The sequence below is a fragment of the Dama dama genome, chromosome 17 (genome assembly GCF_033118175.1).
Source record: "Dama dama isolate Ldn47 chromosome 17, ASM3311817v1, whole genome shotgun sequence".
NCBI lineage: Eukaryota > Metazoa > Chordata > Mammalia > Artiodactyla > Cervidae > Dama > Dama dama.
The window spans coordinates 50,470,578-50,497,709 of NC_083697.1; the positions used below are offsets into that span (position 1 = coordinate 50,470,578).

A 27,132-nucleotide genomic window follows, 5' to 3' on the forward strand; every position below is an offset into this window, starting at 1 on the left:
GCCGGCTAGGTCACGATGGGCTCATTAAACCGGCAGGTAGGTAGTGCCCCCGCGGCGGCGGCAGCAGCAGGTGGTCCTGGAATGTGCGAGGGGCGTGATGACTGCAGCTGCCGCCGGCCTTTTTGCGCAACACCTTCCCTATATATACCAGAGCGCCGCATTGTACCTGGGTGCCTGCTCCGGTCCATTACCTGCAGAGAGAGCGCCAGTGAGTACCGCCGCTGGGGTCTGGGCGCTTCTTCCTCCCTCCTGCCTCTTGAAAGAAACTTCATTCACTTTTAATTTACCTAATTCTTTTAGATCTGCCTCGATCCTGATCTCAAGGAACTTGGCTGACTTTGGGCTACAGAAGAGGGGAAAAGAACTTTCTCCACATTTTCAGGTTTTTCTTTTTCTTCTTTATGTCGTTACTGTTGCAGTTATTTCAGCTCCTGTGACTATCCTATTAATAATGGCATACTTGGGGATTCTAAAATTAAAGATGTGGGGGGATTCCTACCACATAGGAATCAGGACAGCTAGGCTATCTTTTTGGTCACTAAGTAGCTGTGTGATCTGAGGCAGGTCCCTGTGAGCCCCAAGGCCTCAGTTTTCCCCCCTCTTTCCCAGAAGGGAAACAGCAGGGTCTGTCCTTTCTGCTGTCTTCACTGCGCAAGTTCCAGGTTTGGGTGGCTGTCCACTGATGCAGCGCCTCCTGCAGCGTGACCCCCACATGCTGCTATTCCAGTGGCAGGGTTATTTACCCAAAGGGACTGCAAGGCACAGTCCTGGTCTGCTAGTCCCATCAGCGCAGGCGGCATCAGCAAAGGGCCCAGCCTTCTGCTTGTCTTGGGAGAACGGAGCCCCCAGTTTTCCAGTGTTTTTGGAGGTAGACGCAGCAGGATGGGGGTCTAGGGAGATGTGGGCAAGGTGCCGTTGTGTTGGGGAGATCAAACATCTCCAGGTCAGGAAGAGGGAGGCATGTGGAATGGAGTGATTTCAGTCTTCAGATTCTCTGGGTAGCTGGCACTGAGGTTGATTGTCTCTCCTATTCTCTCAGTGAAGAGGCAGCTTTCTCAAACTTGGTTTCATGGAGGCAGCTTGTAGATTTCATCACTTAGAATCCTCTCTTCCTCCCTATTTGGGTTCATCATGAGATCTGAGTTAACTCTGCTTGCTGCAGCCCTGTTGGACTTTTTCTCCATACCACTTTCCTCCTGGGCTGGAACCCTCTAATCTGTTCTGTGTTGGGTACTACTTTTTTTTTTTTTCCTGTGTTGGGTATTCTTAAAAAAGTTGTGCCTCATGGCAGTGACCATCATTTCAGACTGTTGAGCATGTTTGAATCTCTAGCCCCTGCCAGTCAGTTAGCTGATAATGATCTCTATTTTTGTAACTTTGGGAACTGGTGGCTAGAAGGGCATGCTTTGTAAAGGCTCAGTGTTAAACTAACCCCACCAAAATCCACCCTAAGTCAACACAACTATTTCATTGATGAAGATTAATGAAGACAATAGCTTCTCAGGATCAGTGATTTGGAATAAACAATTCTTAGCCACCTTCCACCCTGCCTTTGTCCTGCCCTCCCGCCAGCTCCACCCTGGGAACAGAAAGGCAGTATCAGCAGGGAGTAATCAGGACATCCCAGTGGAATTAATTCTAGTGAATTTAAAGATGCAAAAGTGTGCAGAAAGAAGGCGGCAAAAAGATGACAATGCATTTTAAGGTGTGTATCTTTTATAAATTAGCTCTTTTAACCCCCCCATACAATGAAAAAATAATATGGTTATAAGTTAATTATAGGATTTATTTTAAAGTAAATGCAAATTGGAAGTGCAGATGAGGGCAGGTGTGGTTTGGTTAAAAGGGTCATAGTTTAAAGTGATAGTGAATGTCTTTTTAAAATCCTATTAGTTCATACCTTCAAAAGTCTAAAAGCCATTCATCAGGTAACAGTGAGCTGCTTTTGTCTCTCACACCTTCACCATTCTGTCCTCCAGGGCTTATTCTTGCGATGTTTAGAGGAAGTTGAAGGAAAGTAACCGCCATTCTCTTGGGAATTTTTGAATTCTTGGTCATTCTTTCAAAGTAGAAGAAAATGTATCTCAAGTATATTGAGACCACTGAAGTTAAAATACTCAAGTTTGAATTGTCTCTACAGGCTTGGTGTGACTTAAAGTGATTTATTTCTTTGTGCCTGTTTCCTTTCCTGTAGAATGGGGGATCGCATTGATACTAAGGTAGCAAGTGTTAGTCGCTCAGTTGTGTCCGACTCTTTGTGACCCCATGGACTACAGCCCACCAGGTTCCCCTGTCCATGAAATTCTCCAGGCAAGAATACTGGAATGGGTTGCCATTTCCTTTCCAGGGGATCTTCCCGACCCAGGGATCGAGCCCGGGTCTGCTACATTGCAGGCAGATTCTTTACTGTCTGAGCCACCTCGAGCAAATTGACAGGAATACATCAAGTGCTTGTAAGACTAAACAGATTAATCTGTTAACAGGGCTTACTGCAGTGCCTGGCACAAAACCCCCTGGAAGAATTTGGCTGGCAGACACTGTCCGGCATGCTGGGGAATGGGGTCATCCCCCCACTACGCTTGTGGAGGTCATAGGCCAGTGGGAAAACGCCTGTGTGCCTCGGTCTCTCAGCAGGACGATGCCCCTTGCCTCCTTCCTCCTCTCCCCACTTCTTCAGATGGCCTTGAGCTACTGCTGTTCTGAGCAGAGGTGGCCCAGAACAGGTCCTGGTTGGAGAGGCTCAGACAATGCAAAGCGTAGGGGTTGGGTGACTGCCAGCTGCCTTACATTTCCCCACTGCCCAGGTCTTAGAAGGGCTGAGCAGGTTTTTTTTTTTGGTTTCCCCCTTGGCCCTCAAGAGTTCCTCTTGGCGTCCTTTGCACATGTGGATGCAGGAAGTTGAGCCTAAAGAGTTATCAATACAGCCAGCTCAATTGTAGGGAGGAGCCTGGGGTGGGGGCAAGGGAGCAGAAGTGTGGTCAGAGTCAGTAATCTTGTGCCTGAGCAATAAAAAACATTTTCCTGGGTATTAGCACCAAATCGCCCAAAGGGATGACTTAATCCTTCTCTGCTTCTGGCTGGTAGTAGGAGAGCACAGCCCTGGGGGAAGGCAGGGAGAGGGAACAGCGGAATCAGAGGGAGGGGGATGGGAGAAAGCCTTTGGAGGGGACCACAAGCTCTAGGGACCCCTCTGAGTGCCAAAGCGCCTCCCAAGGGAATCGGCACTGGTGTCCCGGGCACACCCCTGGGAGCAGTGGCCTCAGGTTCAGTCTACATCTTCTGTCAGGCTCATTCACTGCCTATTCTCCTGCTCAGCTGAGCCTCCTGAAATTTGGACATACGCCGAATCCATGCCCTTAGTATGCCTGAGCCTTTGTGCGGAGTCAGCAGCCTACCTTTAGAGTATCTTGACTGGCATTTCCAGCTGTCTGAATGGCTAGGTAAGACCGACCCTGCAGAGGTGTCAGTCAGCTAGCTATCCCAGACACCTCCAGAGCCCCACTGAGCCTGGACCCGAGGTAGATGCCTCACTGCTCTGATGGGGCCTGGACGATATCTAAGTTCTTCCTCCTTCTCGACACTTGGTGGGGTTCTGTGGAAAAGCCATCTAGCTTTGGAACCAGCAGTCCTCGCTTCATATTTAACCCTATCCTTGGGCTTCCCAGGTGGCACTAGTGGTAAAGTACCTGCCTGCCAATGCAGGAGACATAATGCAGGTTTGATTCTTGGGTCAGGAAGATCCCCGGGCACAGCAACCCGCTCCAGTATTCGTGTCTGGAGACTCAGAGCCTGGCGTGCTACAGTCCACGGGGTCGCAAAGAGTTGAACACAACTGAAGCAACTTAGCATGATCCTTGGGAAGCTGTGAGACTCTTAATTTCTCTGGGCCTGAGTTTCTTTGTAAACTGGATAGAAGACCTCTTTATCCTAAGATTTAATGAGGTCACAAATCATATAGAACACTCCCGCATCACAAAGCAAACATTAGATCCTCTTTCTTATGTCCTTTGAATTCAGTGGCCACACAAATATTTACCGGGGTTCACTCAGCTGTGCACCTAGATGAAGAACTTATGGGCTGGGGCAAAGTGGAGTTGAGTCTATTTGTTGTTTGTGATGCAGTTCATTTCACAAAGTGCTGAGTGTTTACTCGGGGCCTCAACTACACTCATTAATCAGTTAGTCTAATAACAGCTCTTTAGGGAAGGAGACACATTATCCATAACTATGGAAAAGGTGAAACTGAGGCTCAGAGTCTCACACAGTAAGTGGCAGGGCTCTGCAGAGGCAGCCCTCCCCTGCCGATGGTTCTCTTTCCAGGCGGTGTGCCAGGCACTATGATGGCAGCAGACTGAACAGCTCCCTAGTCTCAGGGCTAATCGTGCTGCGTTTGCTCCAAGTCCCCCTTTACTCGGAATCTGCAGGGTCAGCCTGCTCAGAGCGCTGAGGCTTTGGCGACTGGGAAGGCAGTGGGAGTAGGGACTCTGTAGCCACCCTGCCAAGGGCAATGGTTGGGTACCTGGTGGCCTGCATTTCCCCACTTTCCAGGTGCTGAGAAGAACATCTTGAGCTGTGGGGTGGGGAGGACAGGGAGGGGCTGTCCGTCACTTCAGAATGCTCTGGGCTGGGTCAGATGCCTGCTGGCTGCCTGCCCCTCCGGGGGCAGTGGACCCCTTCGATATGTGGACCTGCACATTCTCTCCTTTCCTTCAAGTGACTAGCGCCGTGACCACCCCGTGAGTGATGGTGGAGTAGATGAATGTACCAGACAGTGAAGTCAGTGGTCCCCAGGTGTCTGCCGGGTTTGGTTCCAGGACTTAGCACAGATCCTGAGATCTACAGAATCTCATGTTTAAAATAGTGTAATTGCGTATAGCCAATGGGATCCTCCCATATACTTTAAATCATCTCTAGATAGATTGTTTATAATACCTAACAGTGTAAATGCTATGTAAATAGTTGTAAAGACAATGTAAATGCTAGGGAAATAGTTGCCTGTGTGCTTCAAATTCAGCTTTTGCTTTTTGGAACTTCCTGGAATAATTTTTTGCCCTGAATGTTTTCCATCCCTGGTTGGCTGAAACTGCAGATGCAGCAGCCAAGGACAAGGAGGACTACTGAACTGGATGTAGGAAAATGCTTCATCAGGAATGTGTCTGGAAAGGGGATTTGGGCGAGGGACAGATGGCTGAGTAGGGGAAGCAGGATTTCTAGGAAGGAAGAGTAGAGACTTCCATGAGAAAGTTGCCTTTGCTTCTTGGTGATGCTGATTAACAGGAAATGAGGATGCAGGGAGGAATGAAGCCAGCACAGGCCTCACACAGAGGAAGGATTCAAGGCACCCTAGTTTGTTGAATCCCTTGGGGTCATATGCTACTCTCCCTTCTGTCCAGTTCAGTGGAAATGTGTGTCTGCCTATTCCATTGCTTGTATTATTGTGAATTACTTGTGTTTCAGACCATGGAAGTGTCTGGTTCTGAATTCGCTAGATACTTTGTACACCCCGTAAAGGAATATGATTCTGATCAGTCAGAAATCCAGTCACTGGGAATAGTTTAAATAATAACACCTTACTGCTGATGAGAATTTCCCAAGCCAGGCTGCTATGACATCCAGATTGTAGCTTCTTGAGACAGCTGCTCCATCCAACAGATCTTGGCCAAACGGGCTGCATATGGTGATGAGGAGCAAGCACTCATCATAAGATTCAAGGATGACTTGTTTCCTGGTCATGATCAGTGTGGATCTAAGGTGTTCCTTAGGTAAACCCTGGATGTTGACTTCTCCATGCAGAGATATCTAGCACCTACCACCCCACACTTGATCATCACAATAATCCCTCATAGGGTTAATCAAGTGTACATCATTTAACAGTAATAATGTAAGTCATTTAACATTCCCTTGCCCCACATGTGTGTTAAAGTAGTGTTCCGTGAAGATATGTCTTTGTCCCAACCAAGGATATGTTTGATCAGGGCCACAACCTCCCTGACAAGTAGAGCTGTGTTTAAAAACTGGCTCCGTCACTCACCTACTGGGTGACTTTGAACAAGTTGCTGGGATGTCTTGCATTCACAGGGTTTTCCCATTTGCAAATGACAATGTTCCTGATGAAATGTGTACCTTGGCTCAGTGGTAAAGAATCCGCCTGCAAAGCAGGTGACCCAGTCGATCCCTGGATCAGGAAGATCCCCTGGAGGAGGGCATGGCAACCCACTCTGGTATTCTTGCCTGGAGAGTCCCAGGACAGAGGAGCCTGGGGGCTACAGTCCGTAGGATCGCAGCGTCGGACACGCCTGAAGCCCCTGAGCATAGCACAGCGCGGTGTTCACGATTTTCTGCCTAAAGATTTGAGTGGCGTGTGTGTCAAGCAGCGGCAGAGCTCCTGGCACCTGTCACTGTTTAAAATGGAGTTGTTATTATCAGAAATCAAGTACAGATACCACAGTGGTGTGTGATGGAGTGCCAGATGAGTCACATGGGTAGGACACATGCTTAGAGAAGGAAACGACTGGAGGCCTGGGGAACCCAGGCAGAGGAGGGAGAGAGAGGGCTGGGGTTGAGCGTAAAGAGGTAGAGAGAAAGGTGGGGGGAGGGTCTTCTATTAGGGGGGAATGCCTGGGCAGAAGCAGGGGAGAGGGTTCAGGGTCCCAGTTTTAAGCTGGTGTGACCAAGGCCACGGATCATTTGGGGAGCAGTAAGCCATAAAGAGATGAGTACACACGATCACAGCTGTGTCTTGGGCAAGTTAAGCTGTAGAGAGAGGCTGGGCCCAAACCAGTTCAACAGGCTGCTGTGTCCCTCTAGGCAGGAGGTACAGAGGCTCAGCATGGGGAGGTGGCCCCAAGGAGCCAGACGCCAGGAACCAAGTTGCTCCCAGGTAAAATGCACAGTCCTGGTGCTGGCTGGGTTTGGGAGCTGTCAGAGATGACTTGGAGATTCTCGGCTGATGATGGCAGGAATCACATGAACAGCAAAGTTCCACCAAGGGGAACTTTAGGAATGATGGGGAAATGAGTTGGATTTAAGTTAAGGTGACGTCTAAGTGCTGACAGATGTAAATAGTCCGTGAACAGTGTAGATAGGTAGTTTGGATGCAGGCTCAGTGCTTTTGTACAAATATCTGGGGTGGGGGATGCTTGGAGACTGTGGGAGACTCACGTCCTCCCTGGAATCTTTTTTTTTTAATTTATTTATTTTTGGCCGTGTTGGGTCTCTGTTGCTGGGTGGGCTTTTCTCTGGCTGTGGCGAGCTGGCGTCACTCTCTAGGTGCGGTGTGCAGGCTTCATTGCAGTGGCTTGTCTTGTTGCAGAGCATGGGTTCTAGGTGCCCAGACTGCAGTAGTCGTGGCTCCCAGCCCTAGAGTGCAGGCTCAGTAGTTGTGGCTCCCGGGCTTCGTAGCTCTAAGGCATGTGGGATCTTCCTGGACCAGGGATTGAACTCACAGTCTCTCACTCTGGCAGGTGGAGAAGGCGCCCTGCCTGGATTCTGTGTGCAGAAAGTGGGATGCTGACTTCCACTGGAGTGTGGAAGCATCTTTTCCATTTGTCTAGATTTGGGCCTTTAATCAGATAGATATGACTTTTGATGCTATTAATGCATGACTCACTGCTTCTACGAGAGTTCCAGGCCATCTAGTCATTGAGAGGCAAGCATGTGGACTCTGGAGTCTGAGAAACTCTCAAATCATGTCTGTGACCTTGGGCCAAGTGACTTCATCTGTCTGGGTGCTCTGGTTTTCTCATCTATAAAATGGGAACCACACTAACCCTTTGCAGAGTTGATGAGAGGAGTTAAGAGGATCAATTTATTGAGCAGATTACTGTACAGAAATTAAGTCATTGAAGCTGCCTAGTAACCCAGTGGTTTATAAACATAAACCACATTCCTATGTATGGGAAACGGAGGCACAGAGCAGTGACTTGCCCAAAGTCGCAGTGTATCTGGGGCAGAGCTGGGGTTTGGTTCTAAACCTCTGTGCTATATAATACCTAGCCTAGAGCCAACCTTGTGTTTTCTTTTTAACCTCAGAGCCATTTCAAACCCACATTTCAGATGTGGCAGCCTTGAGCTGAGGTTGAAGTTTTCCTAGGTCAACCTTGGTCTCTCCTCCCCAGCCACCCAGCTTCACCCCACTACCCCTGTCCAGACCCAGCCTCGTAGCTGCGTCTCAGCACACCCCGGACTGTGCCCCGTCAGCAGGCCTGGAGAGCAGTGGGCTTTGCCCCACCCAGGGTGGTCTGCTGTACTGCAGGGGCCTGGACGGAATCTCACCTGGGTCCAAGGCTCTGCCATGGGGGGCCGTAGGCAAGTCACAGGTCTCCCTGTAGCTGAGTTTTTCTTTTTCTTTTTTTAATTGGGTATAATTGCTTTGGGGGCTTCCCTGATGGCTTAGTAGTAAAGAATCTGCCTGCCAGTGCAGGAGATTCAGGAGATATGAGTTCGATCCCTGGGTTGAGAAATCCCCTGGAGGAGGAAATGGCAACTGACTCCAGTATTTTTGCCTGGACAATTCCGTCGACAGAGGAGCCTGGCAGGCTACAATCCATGGGGTCACAAAGAGTTGGACACGACTGAGCACAAATGCACATGCACATGTTTTTCCATGTTGTGTTCGCCTCTGCTGCACAACAAGTGAATCTGCTATTTGTACACACACGTCCCCTCCGTCTTGGACCTCCTTCCCCACCCCATCCCCCCCCAGGTCGCCACAGAGACTGCGCTGAGCTCCCTGTGCTAGAAAGCAGGCTCTTCATCTTGGATGCCATATAATGGCAGAGTAATAACAACACTTCTCCGAATGGGCGGTGGTGAGGTTGAGCACAGCTATTGGCGCTTGCTGGCTAGGCAGGTCCCAGCATCCTGTTCGGAAAGCACATGAAGCCTAGGTGCCAGGCCCAGTGCTGGGTGCTCGTGAAGCTGAAGTGAAAGAGCTGGTCTGTGCCTTCCTGGAAGCCAGTGACGGCAGGATGTTGGCTTTGATCACAGGATGTGTGCCATGCTCTGTAGTCACACAGGGAAAGTTCCCTGGGCCACACAAATGCATGAAATCCTCTCGTGATGGGGACTCACAGAATCGGCTTCTTTTACCTCCTGGCTTTATCAGTATGAGTAACAGTAACCATACAAGTGCTCCTGAATCACCTAACTTCTGTGAGTTTGGGGATGGGGCTGCATCTCTGAAGAAAATAAAAATTGCAGACAATCTTACCACCCCTTGTGTCCCTCATGGAACATTTCTGGATCCTTCTCATGATCATGCTGTGAATGGGACATAAATATGCCTTCTATTCACAATTTATCTAGAGCATTTTCCTGAGGTTGTATTTAGTTTGTTTTGCTGGTTCTTTATAATGGCATGCTCTTTGCTGCATGGATGAACCATAGTTGATACAATAGTTTCCCAGTTTTTATTTTTCAGCCTGTAAATAAGAGTGCATTTTGGTTTGCATCACATTCTTCCATCAATGTTTACTGGGCCTCATCAATGTCCCAGGCAGAGCTGTAGACCTTGAGGATGTAGTTATGAGCAAGACAAAGGCCCCTTTTTTGGTAGAGGTTACATTCTGACAGGCAGAAATGATTTCTGTTCAAGAAAAATGGGAAAGGAAACAGACCCAGGTTCTGGGAAACCCTCTCCAAAGAGGTGATCAGAGCAAGGCAGTACTTTTGATTTTCTGAGAGAAACAAAAAAAAACTGTCCCTAGATTTTTAATTCCTACAGGTAAAATTACTGGGTCAGAGAAGTATGAAATATGTGTGGAGTTTAGACATTTACCAACTTCTTTCCAGAACTTTGGCAGTGCTCATTTCACTGGATTGCCTCCAGAATCATACATTATACTTAAATTTTTATTTTTTGCTAATGTGATAGTTGAAACTTACCTCACTGTTTTGCATATCTTGGGTTGTTAATGGAGCCGAACTCTTATTTTGTAATAAGTGTTTGAACCACTTGTACTTCCTCTTCTGTGAATTGTTCATTCCAGTCCTTTGGGTTGCGTTGTCTGACGTGTGTGTTAGGACAACAAGTGCAAGAAGTCGATGTCCCGGATGTAGGGAGCCAGGTTTCCTCTCCACGGAGAAAAGCCTTGTTGAGAAAATGGGTTGTGAGGAAGTCTCTATCAGAGGCTGGGAAGAATGTGGTTCCAACAAAGGGTTATTAATCCAGGCAGCATAGCCTAGTAATCATTGCTACTATTTACCAGGCACTTTCTGGACATAGGACTTCCCAGGTGGCTCAGATGGTAAAGTGTCTGTCTACAATGTGGGAGACCCAGGTTCAATCCCTGGGTCGGGAAGATTCCCTGGAGAAGGAAATGGCAGCCCACTCCAGTACTATTGCCTGGAAAATCCCATGGACAAAGGAGCCAGGTAGGCTGCAGTCCACGGGGTAGCAAAGAGTTGGACACGACTGAGCAATTCCACTTTCTGGACATAACCATTAATCTCATAACCCTACAAAGCAGGAAGCATTGTCCCCATTTAATAGATGGCTCAGAGGCCTAAAGGGACTCTTCTAAACACACACCCACGGATAAGGGGCACCTGTGGGCCTTGAACCAGGTCTACTATATCGTGCTTCTCATAGAGGACCCAGCGGCAGGTAAAGCAGGTAGAGTGTATACGAGCATGAACACAGACCATAAGTCCAGTAGGTGAAGTCTGTAGCAGATCTGCAGGTGAGCTGGTCCTTCATGAGAAGCAGATGCAGCGCCCATTGGATGATCGTGAGCACTTAGCGGGACCACGAGTTAATGAAGATGAATGGCTTCGTGTTCCCTTTCTGACTAAAGGAGAGAGTCACGACAGACCAAGACAAACAGAACAACCAGAGGAGGCTCAGCTGGTGTACGGATTTGAGGCTAGGATGGGAACATAGGAAACAGTGATTTGGTTTAGTGACAGCCTGGGTGAGTGAGGGAGGGAGGCCCCCAGGGGCATGAAATACGGTGCTTGAGGGTCCACACGTAGGACATACAAGCATGAATCCTTGCAACCACTGTCTCTTCTTGTGGAAACTGAGTGGGCTTCCTTTCAGCGGCTGCTTCTTTAAGCTGTTTTCCTATCACAGGCCATGGCTGCTTGGCCTGAGTTGGAAAATGCCCAGCCTTCCTCAGAGAAATACACTGTAAAGGCTGATGGTGAGCAGTCTGCCAAGCCTGAGAAAGGCAAGGAGACTGAAAAAGGTAAGCGCCCCCCCTCCAGCCCTGGGCTGGCCCCGTTGGGAAGGCCCCAGGAGACCCAGGCCTTGTTCCTCATTCCTCATGGCCTTCTCTGCTTGTCCGGGCAGATGACACCGGTGCCCCTATCACCAAGATAGAACTTGCGCCGTCTCATTCCACTGCGGCACTGATCGAGGAGCCCACCGAGGTGGAAGACCCCTGGGACCTGCCCGAGCTTAAGGACACGGGGATCAAATGGTCAGGTAAATGAGGGCAGCTGAGGCAGGCAGGAGGAGACTGTCCGTTGGCAAGAGACTGAGATCACAACTTTACGGTGTCACCTTGGGTCATCTTTTCCCTTCAATTGTTCAAGCAACGGTCCTGACTTTAAGAGTCAAGCCTCCTGTGATGACTGGGGAATCTTTATCCTTTCATTCATTCATTCAACAAATGAACCAGGTTATAAACAGACCAGATCCTGTGCAGCAGGAAATGGATGAGGCCCCATCTCTGAGACACCTGGGGGTTGGGGAAGAGGGGTCCCCAGACCTCAATGTTGGCATCAGAGATTATAGAAGGCAGTCTACATAGACAAAACAGCAGAGATGCAAGCAGATGCTGCACTTCTGTTCCAAGCAGTAAGATCAGTCTGCAGGTCAGGTAGAAGGAGGGTGTGAGAACCACTTTAAAAGTGAGTGGAGAAAATGACAGCCGAGGATGTAGGCTTCCAGGACCTACAAGGGTCCAGACCCTCCCCAGATGGAGGCTGTGATTGCTACCTTGCAGCCACTTTGTTGAAAATATTCTGTGTGGTTCTGAAGGTGCTTAGAAAAGCCTTTATCTCTGACCTTGCATTTAGCAGGGGTCAAGTGCTCTTAAGTGGCTCATCAGTGACACTTGCTCTTGTCCCTGTGAGCCCCAGACCTCACCAACACCCTCCTCCCAAGAGCCCAATCCTTTAGACATTTCACCACAGGTTTCAACTAAATGGACTCCAGTGGTAATTACTTTGAAAACTACAGCCAGCCATGAATGCATCCCATTGCTAGATCTTGCTAGATTTAAGACTATAGCTGCCTGGCTAGGAGGGGAGTTGGGGGAGTTCTGAGCTCGTTGTCAAACTTCTCAGTGTTTCAGCCATGCCTTTTCCCCTCCTCCAGAGAGAGACACCAAAGGGAAGATTCTCTGCGTCTTCCAAGGGATTGGGAAATTTATTTTACTTCTGGTGTTTCTCTACTTCTTCGTGTGCTCCTTGGATGTCCTGAGCAGCGCCTTCCAGCTGGCTGGAGGTATGGATGGAAGAGGTCAAAGGTCTGGGCTGCGGACCTTGCAGAAAGTCACAACTCAGCAAGCCCCATGCAGTTGCAGTCTACCCGAGTGTTCTAGAATGGAAGTCACCTGAGATCATCTGAGGTCATGCCCCATTTCACAGAAGAGAAAACTGATGCCCATGAGAGGGTTATGATAGGCTGGCTGAAGTGGCTTAGGCCAGACCAGAGCCAATGCCAAGGGCAAGCGGTCAGCTCCTTGTGTTTGTCTGCGATCCCCAGACAGGAAGCTGTTTGACCTAAAGGCTTATGTGAGGGTTTCTGGCTGTCTTGGGTCCTCCACACCTCAGGGGACCATTGACTAAGAGTGTTCTTAGTCTAAAGCAACTACTCAAACTCAAAGTTGGTCCTTTGCTGGAAAAGGACAGGGGTCCCTTGTTGGGGGATCTGCTTTCACTGCAGTTGCCTAAACACTTCCCAGGACTGAGCATGGAAATGAGGGGTGAGGGGACCCAGAAGTGAAATGACTGTATGCTTGGTCACCTGCCTATCCCCGATGGGCAACAGTAGTAAGAGCCAGCCCTTGAAGTGCCTACTGACATAGGGGCATTGTCTTAAACATTCCTTCCCAAAGTCCTTCCCACTTACAGAGGAGTGGGCCACGGCTCTAGAAGGTTGTACCCAGCACTGAGTTTCACAGCCCGTAATTGGCCTAGTGGGATTCAAACTGAGATCTGGTGACATGGAAGACCGTAGGTTTCTGCATCCCTTGGTTCTGTTCTTGAGAACTCATCTCTGTGGTCTAGGAGAGCTGGGGGAGTGTGAGGGACAGACTGACTTGCTGAATGCCACTCTGGTCTGCCCCTATCCCACACAGCATCAGCAAGGGGCCTTGCTGTCTCTCAGACAAGGCATTCCACTCCCCAGTCTCAGTCTTCTTTTAAACATTAACTGGGGGGATGGATTGATGGTCTCAGAGCACACTCTCAAGTGATGTTCCTAGTGTTCAGTTATGGACTGGGGCTAGGGGCTTGAATCGAAGGGGTTGGATAGAGAAGAACGAGAAGATCTACATGGATAAATCTCGTGAGTTGGGAATACATCCCTGACCAGAACGAGGCCATCAGGAGATGCACTGGCATTCATCAAACGAAGTACAGAGCTGAGGCCAGATTCGTGATCAAAGATGACTAGAGGAGGGCTTGCTGATGAACGTGGTTGAAGTAGCTCAGCGCCCACCTAACACCCATCACATGGCTATGGGTTTGTTTTTCAGGAAAGGTAGCCGGGAAGTTCTTCAGCAACAACTCCATCATGTCCAACCCCTTGGCAGGGATGGTGATTGGGGTTCTGGTGACGGTCCTGGTGCAGAGTTCCAGCACCTCCACGTCCATCGTCGTCAGCATGGTGGCCTCCTCATGTGAGTCCGGGAACCTGAGGGCCCAGACGCATTTCAGGCATTTCCCTGTTCAGCTGGGGAGGCTGGGATTTACTCTGAATATGTCCAGGCTTGTTGCCATTACTTTCCTAACTTGTGCAATTATGATGTGCTCTGCTTAGACTGTGGGCAGCCTCCTGTTTCCCTTCCCAGGGCTGAGCCTTAAATTGGCCCCAACACTTGAAGGCTCAGTTCTGAATTCTCTAGAACTATTTTGTCTAGTCTAGTAGCCACTAAACTACATGTGGCTGTTTCACTTAACCTTGAATTCAGCTGATGAGCTGTAAGAGCTGTATTTCAAGGGATCATATGTAGCTAATGGCTGCCATATTGAACCACATAAATTTAGAACATGTCCATCATTTCTCTCAGGGCTAAGAATAAAACCTCATGTAATCACATCACATGTTGGCCTTGAGGTATCTGTGCTTGGGGACCTGACACTACAAACCTGAACCCACTCAATGTTTGCCCTGGCTATGGTGAGATAGACCCTCTGAGGGGAGCCACTTTGAACTGGTTAATTTTCAACCCAAACCAGTATTTTTATCTAAAATTAAGTAGAACATCTTTTTGAGGACCAAATTAGAAAAATATTCATTGCTTCTGCAAAATACTTTTCTACTTTTATAACTTATACTTTTTAATAATTCTTAGTACCTTTATAACATTTACTTTTTCCTGGTCTTCCTTAAGCTACCCTGCCATCTGGAATGGGGGGACAGAGGGATTTAAAATGGAACTTTTAAACTGAAACTTTTAAACAGGAGGGTTTTATGTAGTCTCTGAATTCCTTGCAATTAAGTGCTGAAATTTTTTATTTTAATCTTTTTTGGCATATGTGCCTATTTCTATAGTGAGATACCCAAGTTTTTTTCAGATTCACAGTGAGGTCAGACCCTAAAGAGATTAAAACCTAGTGCTTTAGGGAATTACCAGCTTGAATGAGGTCAGTTTGCCTTGGGCCACATCGGGAACACAGCCAAGACGGCTTCCTCAACTTTACTAACTTGCTATCTTCCTCTTTTCCACCCTTCAGTGCTGCCCGTGCGTGCTGCCATCCCCATTGTCATGGGGGCCAACATCGGGACTTCAATTACCAACACCCTCGTGGCGCTCATGCAGGCAGGAGATCGGAAAGGGTTCAGAAGGTAGGAGGCTTGGCCACCTCGGTCAGCCTTGGCCACCACCAGGCCTATATAGGGGTTGATCAAGTTTTCCTAACTGTTGTTAGGAGAGCATGTTTGTTATCCCTGGGCCTCTTAGAAGTAGCTACAGTGGAGTAGGGCTGGAGGCTCAGATCACATACTTATCAGGTGGTTACTCAGCTCCCTGATCTGCAGAGCTTGGATAACAGTATCTATCAACCTCCATGTTGCCTAAAGAAATTAACACAATCATATAGATAAATACTTAGCAAGGTGCCTGGCACCTAGTCAGGGCTGCCTGACTACAAGTTTTAGCTAGAAGCTTGACCTGTGGCATAGTTAAAACAAGGCCAGTTAGAATAGCATTTACTATCTCACTTAGAAATAATTCTGACTTCCTAAAGCGTCCATTAAACACAATGCCCAGCCTCTCTTCTGAGTGGTTATGGGTTTTTCCAGAGCTTATTAAAATAGTGAAACAGTCCCCATCCAACACAGCCAAAAACACCAATTTGCAAAGGTACAATGCATCCCCAATGATCACAGCAGCATTATTTAGAATTGCCAGGATATGGAAGCAACCTAAGTGTCCGAAATAAGTCATACGGGGAAAGACAAAAATTGTATGCTATCACTGATATCTAGAATCTAAAAAATACAACAAACTAATGAATAAAACAAAAAAGAAGCAGACTCACAGATATGAGAACAAGCTAGTGGTTACCATTCGGGAAACAAAAAGGGGGTGAGCAAGATAGGAATAGGGAAATAAGAGGTACAAACTATTAGGTATAAAATACACTATAGGACATAGAGCCAATATTTTCTAATAAATGGAATGAAACCTTTTAAAATTGTGAGTCACTGTATTGAACACCTGTAGCTTATATAGTATTGTACACCAACTATACTGCAACTGTCACATCAGACAGATGACATTAAACAGGCTGCTGGGGGTGGTCAGCAAACACCATGCCTCGTCCATGGGTGAACTGGCAGGCACCAGATGTCCTCAGAGTTGATCATTTTCTATCAACGATAGCTGAACTCCTGGTCCATGATAAAATGTTCTGAGGTCTATATTATAATACCTATCACCCAGGGTGTTTGCTAATTTGATCTTAAGAAACTGAGTAGACTTTTCTATGCACCATTTTATTAATATAGAAGCACAAAGAGGTTAAGTAACTTCGCTGAGGAGTATAGCTGGGACTCGATCCAGGTTTTCTTATGGGAAATTCTGGGTTCTTTTCACTGTTACACTGATTTTTACCTCTGGATGTATAAACATGAAAGTGCTTACACATGGACTATAATTGATCTAGCTCACCCCTTTTGGAGATAATTTAAATAGATTGCTTTCAATAACATCTTTGGAGATGTGTATTATTCTTTTCTGGTAATTTTTTCCTGGATAGATTCCTGAAACAACAACAACTATATCAAACACCTGTAAGGCTTTTTAACAGTTTTCCAAACTACAAAGAAATATTTGTAACACTTTGAGTCAGCAGTGTATGAAAATGTCTTAAATCACCCTCTGCCGGAAGCATAAGTAAAAATTTGTACTTGCAAACAAATTGCAAATTTCTAAAGGAAGATTGTGTTCAGTATGCACGATTCAGAAGCAATCTTGATGAAGTTTTTTCAAACAGCCACTTGCTGCATTAATAACTGCAGCCAAAATAACCTCTATTGATAGTTCCCTTCCACCACGCAGAGCAAACTGTCCACTGTCTGATCTGGTAGGAAAGGCACTGCCAGGCAGTAGGAGATGAGATTCCTGGGCCCAGCACTATGCAGTGATCTTCAATTCCTGTATTTGCTGGTCCTCAGTTTCTCCATCTGATGAATGGCTGGGGCAGGGGGTAGTATTAATACCACTCACTTTGGGGATTGCTATAAGAAGAAAAGTGAAATTGTATACCTATATACATATAGGTAGGTGACACCTGCCAGTGACGACCTGTAAGTCACCTGCACGTGATGACCTGCCTAGGTGGTACCCAGCCACTCGATGACCAATCTATCTCGGGGTGGGGTTCTCCTGCAGGGCCTTTGCGGGGGCCACCGTCCACGACTTCTTCAACTGGCTCTCCGTGCTGGTGCTCTTGCCTCTGGAGGCTGCCACCGGCTACCTGGAGCGCCTGACCAACTTCGTAGTGGAGAGCTTCCACTTCAAGAATGGAGAGGAAGCCCCAGAACTTCTGAAAGTTATCACAGATCCCTTCACAAAGCTCATTATCCAGGTAACCTGGCTTCCTGCATAGAGGGAAAGGGGATGGAAGAGATGGATGAGGGTCTGTAATCACTGCCCTTTAGCTGCCACTGAAAAAAACCAAGGGAAGCAGAACTTCAGGAACACCAGATGGGATGGAGTTTTGTTCAGTTGTTCAGTCGTGTCAGACTTTTTGTGACCCCATGGACTGCAGCACACCAGGCTTCCCTGTCCTTCACTATCTCCTGGAGTTTGCTCAAATTCATGTTTGTTGAGTTGGTGATGCTATCTAACCATCTCATCCTCTGCCATCCACTTCTCCAGGAGAAATTGGTATTTATTATCTCTGTGACTTCAGCACACTTGGATCATCTAAGTGGGAGTGGTGGGTGGTAGTGAGCGCTTCTCGAGAATCAAAGACTCTCCATTGGACAATTCGTTCCCACCTCTGACCTTGGCACCCCTGGGCTCACTGATTAAAGTCACATCCTACTCACAGCCAGAGAAAAGAGTTTACGGCCTTTCCTCACATCTTATCCCTCTGCACACCAGGGTCTGTCCATATGTTGAAATAAATGGAAGAAGGCTTTGTAGATGTTGCCTTGGAGAAGGGGCCAGCTTGGACCTTGCTCATTCACTCTTACCTTCATTTTTTTTTCTCTTATTTGATTATCCAATGAATATTCTACTGCATGCTTCCTAGATACAGGTCCATTGTTCATACCAGTCCTTCATTTACTGAGCACTCACTGACATCAAGATGCTATGCTCCACCCTGAGAGTGCAGATAGGGTGAGTCCCAGCTCACAGCTGCAATCTGGTTCACATCCTCAGAGCCCCTCCTAACAGCTTAGCATCTGTCCCACAGCGGTTTTGACAATGGGCTAACTCTCTTCTGTCCATTGTTTTCTACAGCTGGATAAAAGTATTCTCAACCAAATTGCAATGAATGATAAGTCGGTCCAAAACAAAAGTTTGATCAAGATTTGGTGTAAAACTTTTACCAACGTGGTAAGTTTCTCAGAATATTGCTGGCTGAGTTAGCTCTTTTGTCTGTACTGGATGAAGTAAGATTTTGCCTTCAGATTGGGCATATAAAAGGTTGGGAGAAAGAAAAATCAAGGATTCCTGAAAAGTCAAATCTAGACAGTGAGAATCCTTAAGTCCTTGAATTCTAGATGGACAAACATACTGTAGGACAGACAGGACCAGCCCACATCATGGACACGTTATTCCTGGCTAATTATGTTTATGTCTCCTGGCCTATCTCTGGCTGCCACCTTGCTTCCATTTATGGAGGGATTTGTGAAAGCAGTGTACCACACTTATGGAGTCTCCCTGATGCCCCGAATTTCCCTCCATTCCCCAACCAGAGGGTTGTAGACGATGCATAGTATTTCTCATGTTTGCCACTCAGACTGAGAGAAATGTCACCGTCCCCTCGCCTGAGAACTGCACCTCCCCTTCCCTCTGTTGGACGGATGGTTTGTACACCTGGACCATCAAGAACGTGACCTACAAGGAGAACATTGCCAAGTGTGAGTGGAACTCACAGAGCATCAGCCATTGGGACAGGCTGTCTGGGGTGATGGTGATTTCCTATCTGTGTGGAGCCCCAGTGAGTGAGGCAAAGAAGGGCAGTGAGAGTCACTGAACAGCAATCCTACATGGGACAGTGAGCTGTGAGCTTTCACGGCAGAAGAAACTAAGGCGTGGGGACCGGGGGGCAGGCTAAAGGTCCCCCTGTAAGGGGAAGAGCTAGGACCTGGAACTCAGTTCTTCTGGCCATTTCAGACCAATTCAGAACTCATCAACAGATTCCAAAGCACTCCCTCCATGGGCTTTGGTATCTCTTTGGCAGTAACTGTAGGGAGATGACAGCCTGATTTGAAGGTGGTGTGGGGCATACACACAGCAGATACCATCACCCTTGAGTCAGGAGTCCCTGTTGTACAGTAGGCCCCATTTGAGGCACTGGGGCTATAGCACTGAAGAAAGCAGTGAGCTGACTGCTCCAATTGGAACAGTGATGCTCCATTTCTTTAAGAAGCTATACTGTTGCCTCTGGACTCTTTTATGGCCCTGATGCTATTTCTTCTAATTATTTATTCCTTATGTGTCCATTTGCGTATCTCTGCCTCTCCTCTCCATCCATCCCCACATTAATTCTGAGCCATATACCTTACTACTCCAGTTGTGGTTTACCTCACAGAATCATGTGAATGTATCACCTCTTCTATTGTAGCTGCTGTACATCCATTAAAATGGATGTTTTTAAAATCCATGTTTTTCCTGGAATCAACATGGGGACACACAGGGATTTAAAAAAAGAAAAAAACACAAGCAGTTTTATGATTAACAATTGCTACCATTCTGATTTTCCCTTCCTGCCCCAACTTGCTCCTTGAATACTTGTAGGTATCCTCATTATCATGAGTAAAACACGGAACGGGATTTAGAGGCAGAAGAATGGAGCTGGAAGCCTGAGTCTGCCCCTGAATTTTACTACATCTTCACCCTCATGAGATCCATTGGCCTAAACATAACCTCAGGGTTATACTTAGCTGCAAGGGAAGCTTGAAAGAGTGGTCTTAATTCTGGGCTGCCCTGTGTCAAACTGACAACCAAGATTCTGTTCCTTTGAGAGAGAAGAATGTTGGGGAATCAATAACAATCTGTGGCCACCAGAGGCTCCATGCCCTCCTAACAAGGGCTGTCTATGGTCTCTCCAGGCCGGCACATCTTCGTGAATTTGAACCTCTCAGATGCTATTGTCGGCACCATCCTCCTGGTAACCTCCCTGCTGATCCTCTGTACCTGCCTGATCCTAATCGTCAAGCTCTTGGGCTCTGTGCTCAGGGGGCAGGTGGCCGCTGTCATCAAGAAGACAATCAACACTGGTAAGCTTGCCGCCTCTCATTCTGGACCTTCTAGGGGTGGTGTCACTGTGCCCCTCCCCTAGAGGGGAGCTCCTGTTGATTCTCTTCTAGCAACAGCCTCCACATGGAGTTTCTGTCTTGGCTTGAGAAGCTGTGAAAGTTACAATGCCACTCACCCTCGAAATCCTCCTTAGTATTTTGAGTGGAGCTTGGGAAGCACTTGTTTGCAAGGTCTTGAGAAAGAGCCAGCTTAAGTTCAAATTGCTGTGAGTTAGGCCTTCCTTCCTGCCAGGTTCCCTGTTTGCCCAGCACTTACTGAGTCCATCAGGATCCCTTAGGTAATAAAGGGTAGCAGAAGTCTACTGTGACCCTTACTTCCCTTCAGCTCTTGGGAAGAACATGTGGTTCTGGATAAATACATCAGCATTTTGAAATAGCCAGTGAGACTCTATTGCTGAGAATGGCATCCTGGCCAATGAAAACATACCCCATGAACTCTGCCTGTGAAATGGGGCTGAGGATGTCTGCCTCCCAAGGTTGTCATGAGGATGAGCTGAGTGACTCTTCTCTGGGTGCTTTTTCCTATGCGGGGCATGGGCCTGGACTGGTGGTGCCAAGAACAGGGTTCCTGGGGCTTCCAAGCTGCTTCACATCCTCAGTGCCCCTTTAAGTGGAAACAAAAGTGGAGGGTATGCAGGACTGGGAGACCAAGACAGGAGGAAAGCTAGAGTCTCAATGCTCAGAGTGCTTTGCTGTTATTTGGGTGACATCTTGGCCCAACCACTGTAACAAATTCTCATAGACTGGATGGTTTAAACAACAGAAATTTGTTTCACACAGTCTTGGAGACTGGGAGGTCTAAGGTCAGGGTGCCAGTACAGTTGGGTTCTGGTGAGAACCCACTTTCTGGTTTACAGATGGCTGTCTTTTCACCATGTCCTCAGGTGGACAAGCTCTCCCTTCTAAAAGGGCACTAATCCACTCCTGAGGACTCCAACCTCATGACCTAGCCATCTCTCAAAGGCCTCACTTCCCAATACAATCACATTAGGGGTTAGGGTTTTAACACATGGATTCGGGGTGGGGGAAATGACACAGACATTCCATGCATAACAGATGGGTTCAGCATTCAGAACTCCAGTGAATATGTGATTTTGTCTTGGCAACACATCATTGCTTCCACCATTGGAATATGCAAGGTGAAAGAATGCTAAAAAATCCAATTTGCAGCTTCTGACTTCTGTGTGGGCATGGAGAGGAGTTTACACAACCTAAACCTCTGGCCCAGTTGTGTTGCCTGGGCCCTAGGGAGATGCCAGCTGGGCCTCCCAACCCATGCCTCCTCCAGAAGGATTGTGATGCATCTCTTATCCTCTGTCTTCCAGATTTCCCTTACCCCTTTGGCTGGGTGACTGGCTACCTGGCCATCCTTGTGGGGGCAGGTATGACCTTCATCGTTCAGAGCAGCTCTGTGTTCACGTCAGCTATGACCCCACTGATCGGTGAGTTTCTCCCCCGGGTCTCCTTCTGTCTGCCATTACCATCTCCTGCCATCCTCTGTGGCTGATGCCACGGGCTTTGTATTTTCATCCCCCCAGGCATCGGTGTGATATCCGTTGAAAGAGCATATCCACTAACGCTAGGTTCCAACATCGGCACCACTACCACCGCCATCTTGGCCGCCTTAGCCAGCCCAGGCAATACTTTGAAGAGCTCACTCCAGGTAAGGAAATGCTTCACGGGACAGGGGCTCTGGGAGGGATCCAAACCCATCCATGGTCTTGTAAGCACATGGTTTCTAAACAAGAAACCAAGTCAAGCTTTTCTCTGTTGTGTCCAAAACTGTGATGTGGAGATGCCTCAGGGAGACAGATTTGAGAACAACCAAAGGCACCTGATCCCTAGAGTGGTAGTCAGGCTCCCGTCACCAGAGGTTGTTTAAACAAAGGTGAGGTGGCTGTTTTGCTGGAGGAGGAAATGGTATTCCAGAAACATAGATACTACTTCCTGTCTCCTTGCCCTCCTCTTGGCAAAGTCTGCCTGGACAATGAGAGGTCACTTGTGTTCTAAGCCTTGCGTTGAGAAGAATCAGGAGGATCTGCCTTGCCTGGATCAGCTAGGTGACCTTGGGCAAGATGACCTTTGATGTCTGAATCACTGTCCCCCAATTACACACCCAGTGCCCTTAGACAGGTGACCTAACCTTTGAGCATCAATTCCCTCATCTGAAACACGGGAACCATAATCTCTAGCTCACTAGGATTATTTTAAAGATCTGATGAGGCTCTGTCTAAAGCCATGCTGTCAATAGAAGTATAGAATGAATATAGAATATGTGAATCACTCATGAAATCTGAAACTTTTAGTACTGCAGTTTTAGGAGTCAAAAAGGAACAGGGAGATTAATTTTAAATGTGTTTGATTGAACCATTATCATTTCAACATATAACTGATATTAAAAATATTTTATATTCCTTTATTAAAATGAATTTATTAATCCATTTATTAATTTGCTTTTGGCTGCTCTGGGTCTTTGTTGCTGCACATGGGCTTTATCTAGTTGCAGTGAGTGGGAGCTATCTTTATTGCTTTGAGTGGGCTTCCCATTGTGGTAGCTTCCCTTGTGGAGCATGGGCTCTAGAGCACAGCCTCAGTAATTGTTGTGCACAGGCTTGCTTAGTTGCTCCATAGCATGTGGAATCTTCCTGGACCAGGGATCGAACTCATGTCCGCTGCATTGGCTGGTGGATTCTTAACCACTGGACTACCAGGAAAGTCATTTACAACTTTTTTGGACTGTCTTGGAAATCCAGCAGATATTTTACACTTATGCCACATCTCAGTGGATAGTGACTAATGTATCAGATAGGGCTGGTCCAAAGCCCCTAACATCATGCTCCGTGCCTGGTGGGAACATATAGGAAAGTACAAAGTGTGTGGCCCCTGGAGCCAGGCTATCTGGGTTTGAATCCCATCTCCCATCTGTGTGACTTGAGGAAAATCGCTTAACCTCATAGTGCTTCAATTTCTCAAAGTTCATTGTTAGATGTGGCCTAATGGACTTCAGGCCCTATAAACTAATGACCAGTGATTCAGGTAGTCACTTCCCTTGCCTTCCCCTCTCCCAACCTTGCCCGTCCCCCGTCCCCACGGCCTCTCCGCAACACACAGGAAGAAACGTATTAGGCCCCCAGCTAATGTAATCCCTCCGACTCTGGGCTGAGTACAAAGGTGAGGAAGACCCATGACTCCACTTCTAGATGATGCTCTCTTCTCTCCTACCCCACCGTACGGCAGACCCGTTCACCTCTCCAACCCCTTGCTTTTCAGATTGCCCTGTGCCACTTTTTCTTCAACATCTCAGGCATCATTCTGTGGTACCCAATCCCGTTCACTCGCCTGCCCATCTTCCTGGCCAAACGGCTGGGCAGCATCTCAGCTAAGTACCGCTGGTTCGCCATCGTCTACTTGGTCGTCTTCTTCTTCCTGATCCCTCTGGCGGTGTTTGGCCTCTCCCTGATTGGCTGGCCGGTGCTGGTGGGCGTGGCTTCGCCCATCGTCCTTGTGATCTTACTGGTGGTGGTCCTCAAGATCCTGCAGTCCTTCTGCCCTGGCGCCTTGCCCCAGAAGCTCCGAAGCTGGGCCTTCCTGCCCGTGTGGATGCGCTCCCTGGAGCCCTGGGACAAACTCATCACCTCCCTCACCAGCTGCTTCCAGAGGTGGTGCTGCTGCTGCTGCCCCGTCTGCTGTGAGCTGTGTGGCTGCTCCAAGTGCTGCAAAGACCTGGAGGAGGTGAAGGACGAGCCCGTCAAGGCCCCTGAGGCATTCGATAACTTGGGCATGGACAAAGAGGCCTGGGATGGGGTCACCAAGTCTGAGGTGGATGCCTCAGGCACCAAAACCATTTCCAGCGTCACAGCCTTGTAGGTAGGGGCTGCCCGGAGGCGGGAGGAGGGCCCCATAGTCCACACCTCCCTCCCTCCTGGTTCTTCCTCCATTTCAGGGGAATTCCTTCCCCACTGAGAAATGACATCCATCCCAGCTCTCATGCCCTTGGCCCAGTGTATCAAGCCCACACAGTAGTTCCATCCCAGCCCCACACTCCCTGGGCCTTCGAGGCTCGGGAAGGGGCAAAATAACACTGAAAGAGAATTAGTGAAACCCGGCCAGAGAGATGATCACAATTGCCCCAGCACACAGCTGGGTTGGTCAATAGGCCTTTTTTCCCCCCCTGACCATCCTCTTCCAAAGGAAAAGCCCCAAGGGAGGAATTTAAGGCAGGTTCTCAGAGGTGCATATTCAGTACGCCTTTATTATGATCCAGCTCAGGCTTCTCTCTTTTACCAAAGACTGGCTTCAACCAAGAGCAGCTGCTCCCTTACAGTCGAAGGGCAGCCCAATCCAGGGGAAATGGTGTAATTGCCTGGGATTTAGAGAATACGTCGGTGTGGCCTTTTCCCCTTCTCAGGGCTCCTCACATCCCCTGGCAGGGTTTTCATAAGAGCAGTCCTGGCCCTGAGCTGGCCGGTGGAGGATGAGTGCTGGGAATTTGAGGGGATTTGAGGAACATTTGAGGGAGATGGTTCATCTCTGCCACAAGAGCCTTGGGTGCTTCTTAACCCAGCTAATTTAAAAACCAAATCAGCATATGTCCTGGCTAAAGCCTAGTGCTGATAAAAATCATCCCTGCTGAGTCTTCTGGAGTAAGATATGCCGGTTCCGAGTCCCCTCCACTCTGCCCCCTGAATCATAAAGCACCTGAGCGTAGGACAGCTCTACACCTCTCTCTGTACAAAATGACTGTCTGGGTCAGCTTTCAGTGGTCAGCTTCCGTCCATACTTCCACCCACCCATCCATCCCTCAAAGCCAGAACCTCTTTCCAGACATTCTCCCATAGTCCCATCCATAAATGAACTTTGGTTCATCTGCCCTCTCTCCACGTCTGCAAAGCTCCAAATTTTTCATTGAGGGTAGAAACCAGGGCATGGCTGGACTGCCCACAGAACCGTGATCATCAAGTGGCAGTTGGTCTGTGGATCCAAGAAGTGTGCTCCTTCTTGGCCCAGATGCCTTCTCTGTGCCTTCGAGAGCCCCCGTTGTATTATTACTTACACCTCCTCTTGCCATTGCTTCTTACCCTCAACAAACCTAGTTCTCCCTGGAGAGTGAGCTTCAACCAAGCCTGGGAAATGGGATCAATGCAGCCATGCTCCCAGACCCTGTCCTTCCCTATCCTAGCTTCTCAATCACTTTAGCAGGTTGGGATACCGAACTGAGCCTTCCCTGACCGTCCTTGTATAGATACAGATTCCAAAACAGAGCCATTTATACTCTATATTTATGCTCTTGCAACTGTACAGCATTTTTCGCAAGTTATATAGTAAGTAGTACTGTGATTTGTGTGATGTAGCGCTCTCATTTGGAAACTAGGCCAGGTTCTACTAAGAAAGACCACCTTTGTATATTTTGTAATACTGCCTTTTAAATGTGCTTCTGCAGCCACACCCACACCACACACCTCTCCATAAATGTAAATATGTAAGTTAGACCTGGGCAGGGCTGTGGTCCTCTTTGTACTCTGATTTTTAAAAATTGGATCCTTTTACCTGTGTTGATTGTATCTTTTTTTTTTTTTTTTACTGGTTGTGGGAAGTGAGAGAAATAAAAAAGATATTCAAAACCCCAAAGGAGCCAGTTGTCTTCAGTCATAGGGAAATAAAGACCTCCTGGATCTATTTCCTAAAAATTTGAGGTCGTTCCCTCATTTAATTTTTTCAGTGGGTTTTGTCATACATTGATAAGAATCAGCCATAGATTTACACGTATTCCCCATCCCGATCCCCCCTCCCACCTTCCTCTCCACCCGATTCCTCTGGGTCTTCCCAGTGCACCAGGCCCAAGCACTTGTCTCATGCATCCCACCTGGGCTGGTGATCTGTTTCACTATAGACAATATACATGGTGTTCTTTCGAAACATCCCACCCTCACCTTCTCCCACAGAGTTCAAAAGTCTGTTCTGTACATCTGTGTCTCTTTTTCTGTTTTGCATATAGGGTTGTCGTTACCATCTTTCTAAATTCCATACATATGTGTTAGTATGCTGTAATGTTCTTTATCTTTCTGGCTTACTTCACTCTGTATAATGGGCTCCAGTTTCATCCATCTCATTAGAACTGGTTCAAATGAATTCTTTTTAATGGCTGAGTAATATTCCATGGTGTATATGTACCACAGCTTCCTTACCCATTCATCTGCTGATGGGACTACTTAATTTTAAGTTGAAATTTTAAAATTATTAGTGTGAATTTTATGTTTCCTCTTTATATTGTGATGCCAGCTTTAAACACAAGCAGGGCTTCCCTGGTGGCTCAGATGGTAAAGAATCCGTCTGCAGTGCAGGAGACCCAGGTTCGAATCATGGGCTGAGAAGATCCCCTGGAGAAGGGAATAGTAACCCACTCCGGGATTCTTGCCTGGAAAATTCTTAGAGTCGGACACGACTGAGCGCCTTTCACTTCACTTCACTTCAAATACAAGCAAGAACTTTTTAACTCAAGTGCGGTTTTCCTAGAAGTACACAATTCGTGTCTGTTAGCTCGGATATCTAGTTTGTGTCCACCAGAACAGCAGGGACACCGCACAGAATTCACTCAATTGTTTTAATTTCTTTTCTTGTTTGTGCACATTCTGCTGACGTTCCCTACCTTACTGATGAGTAAGGAGGCAATGAAAGGGAGAACTAGAGGTTACCCTTTCCTTCTGTGTCAGCATTTTCAGCCTTGAGTGGATCGCTAACACAGGAAAGTAACAGTGGTGAGGAAAGATGTGATATGGCTTCCTAGTTATTTCTTGTGTTGTATTTGGACAAAACTCTGGTTTGAATGGGAAGCATGGCCTGTTGGGGGCCCTTGCTTGATCAGTTATGGATGTAGCACACCTATACTTCAAGTCTTGCTGTACTCCCACTTGTGATCTGCTGAAGTTTTGTACTCATGCATGTGTGCTAAGTTGATT

At 47.6% G+C, this 27,132-nt stretch overlaps 1 protein-coding gene across 4 annotated transcripts; it reads left to right on the forward strand.

Moving 5' to 3' along the window:
• On the forward strand, positions 1-25,681 carry LOC133071754 (sodium-dependent phosphate transport protein 2B-like). 4 transcript variants are annotated; one of them, XM_061164496.1, is made up of 14 exons: positions 170-208; positions 301-382; positions 11,075-11,189; positions 11,294-11,428; positions 12,326-12,454; positions 13,710-13,853; positions 14,911-15,022; positions 17,073-17,268; positions 18,153-18,248; positions 18,655-18,775; positions 19,970-20,137; positions 21,502-21,618; positions 21,715-21,839; positions 23,447-25,680. In XM_061164496.1, the coding sequence occupies exons 3-14, from the start codon at positions 11,078-11,080 to the stop codon at positions 24,041-24,043; spliced, it is 2,052 nt and encodes a 683-aa protein (XP_061020479.1). In that variant the 5' UTR covers positions 170-208; positions 301-382; positions 11,075-11,077; the 3' UTR covers positions 24,044-25,680. The 4 variants fall into 4 exon arrangements, with proteins under 4 accessions (XP_061020477.1, XP_061020479.1, XP_061020480.1 ...); XM_061164494.1 differs by lacking the exons at positions 170-208; positions 301-382 and adding an exon at positions 1-36 and having other exon boundaries at positions 23,447-25,681; XM_061164497.1 differs by lacking the exon at positions 301-382 and having other exon boundaries at positions 189-208.
• Positions 25,682-27,132: the final 1,451 nt, after the last annotated feature.

Coding starts and splice junctions, on each gene's coding strand:
- LOC133071754 (XM_061164494.1), top strand. CDS start 16: ATGGGCTCATTAAACCGGCAG. Junction 15,023..17,072: donor GATCGGAAAGGGTTCAGAAG/GTAGGAGGCTTG, acceptor GTTCTCCTGCAG/GGCCTTTGCGGGGGCCACCG. Junction 20,138..21,501: donor CAAGAAGACAATCAACACTG/GTAAGCTTGCCG, acceptor TCTGTCTTCCAG/ATTTCCCTTACCCCTTTGGC.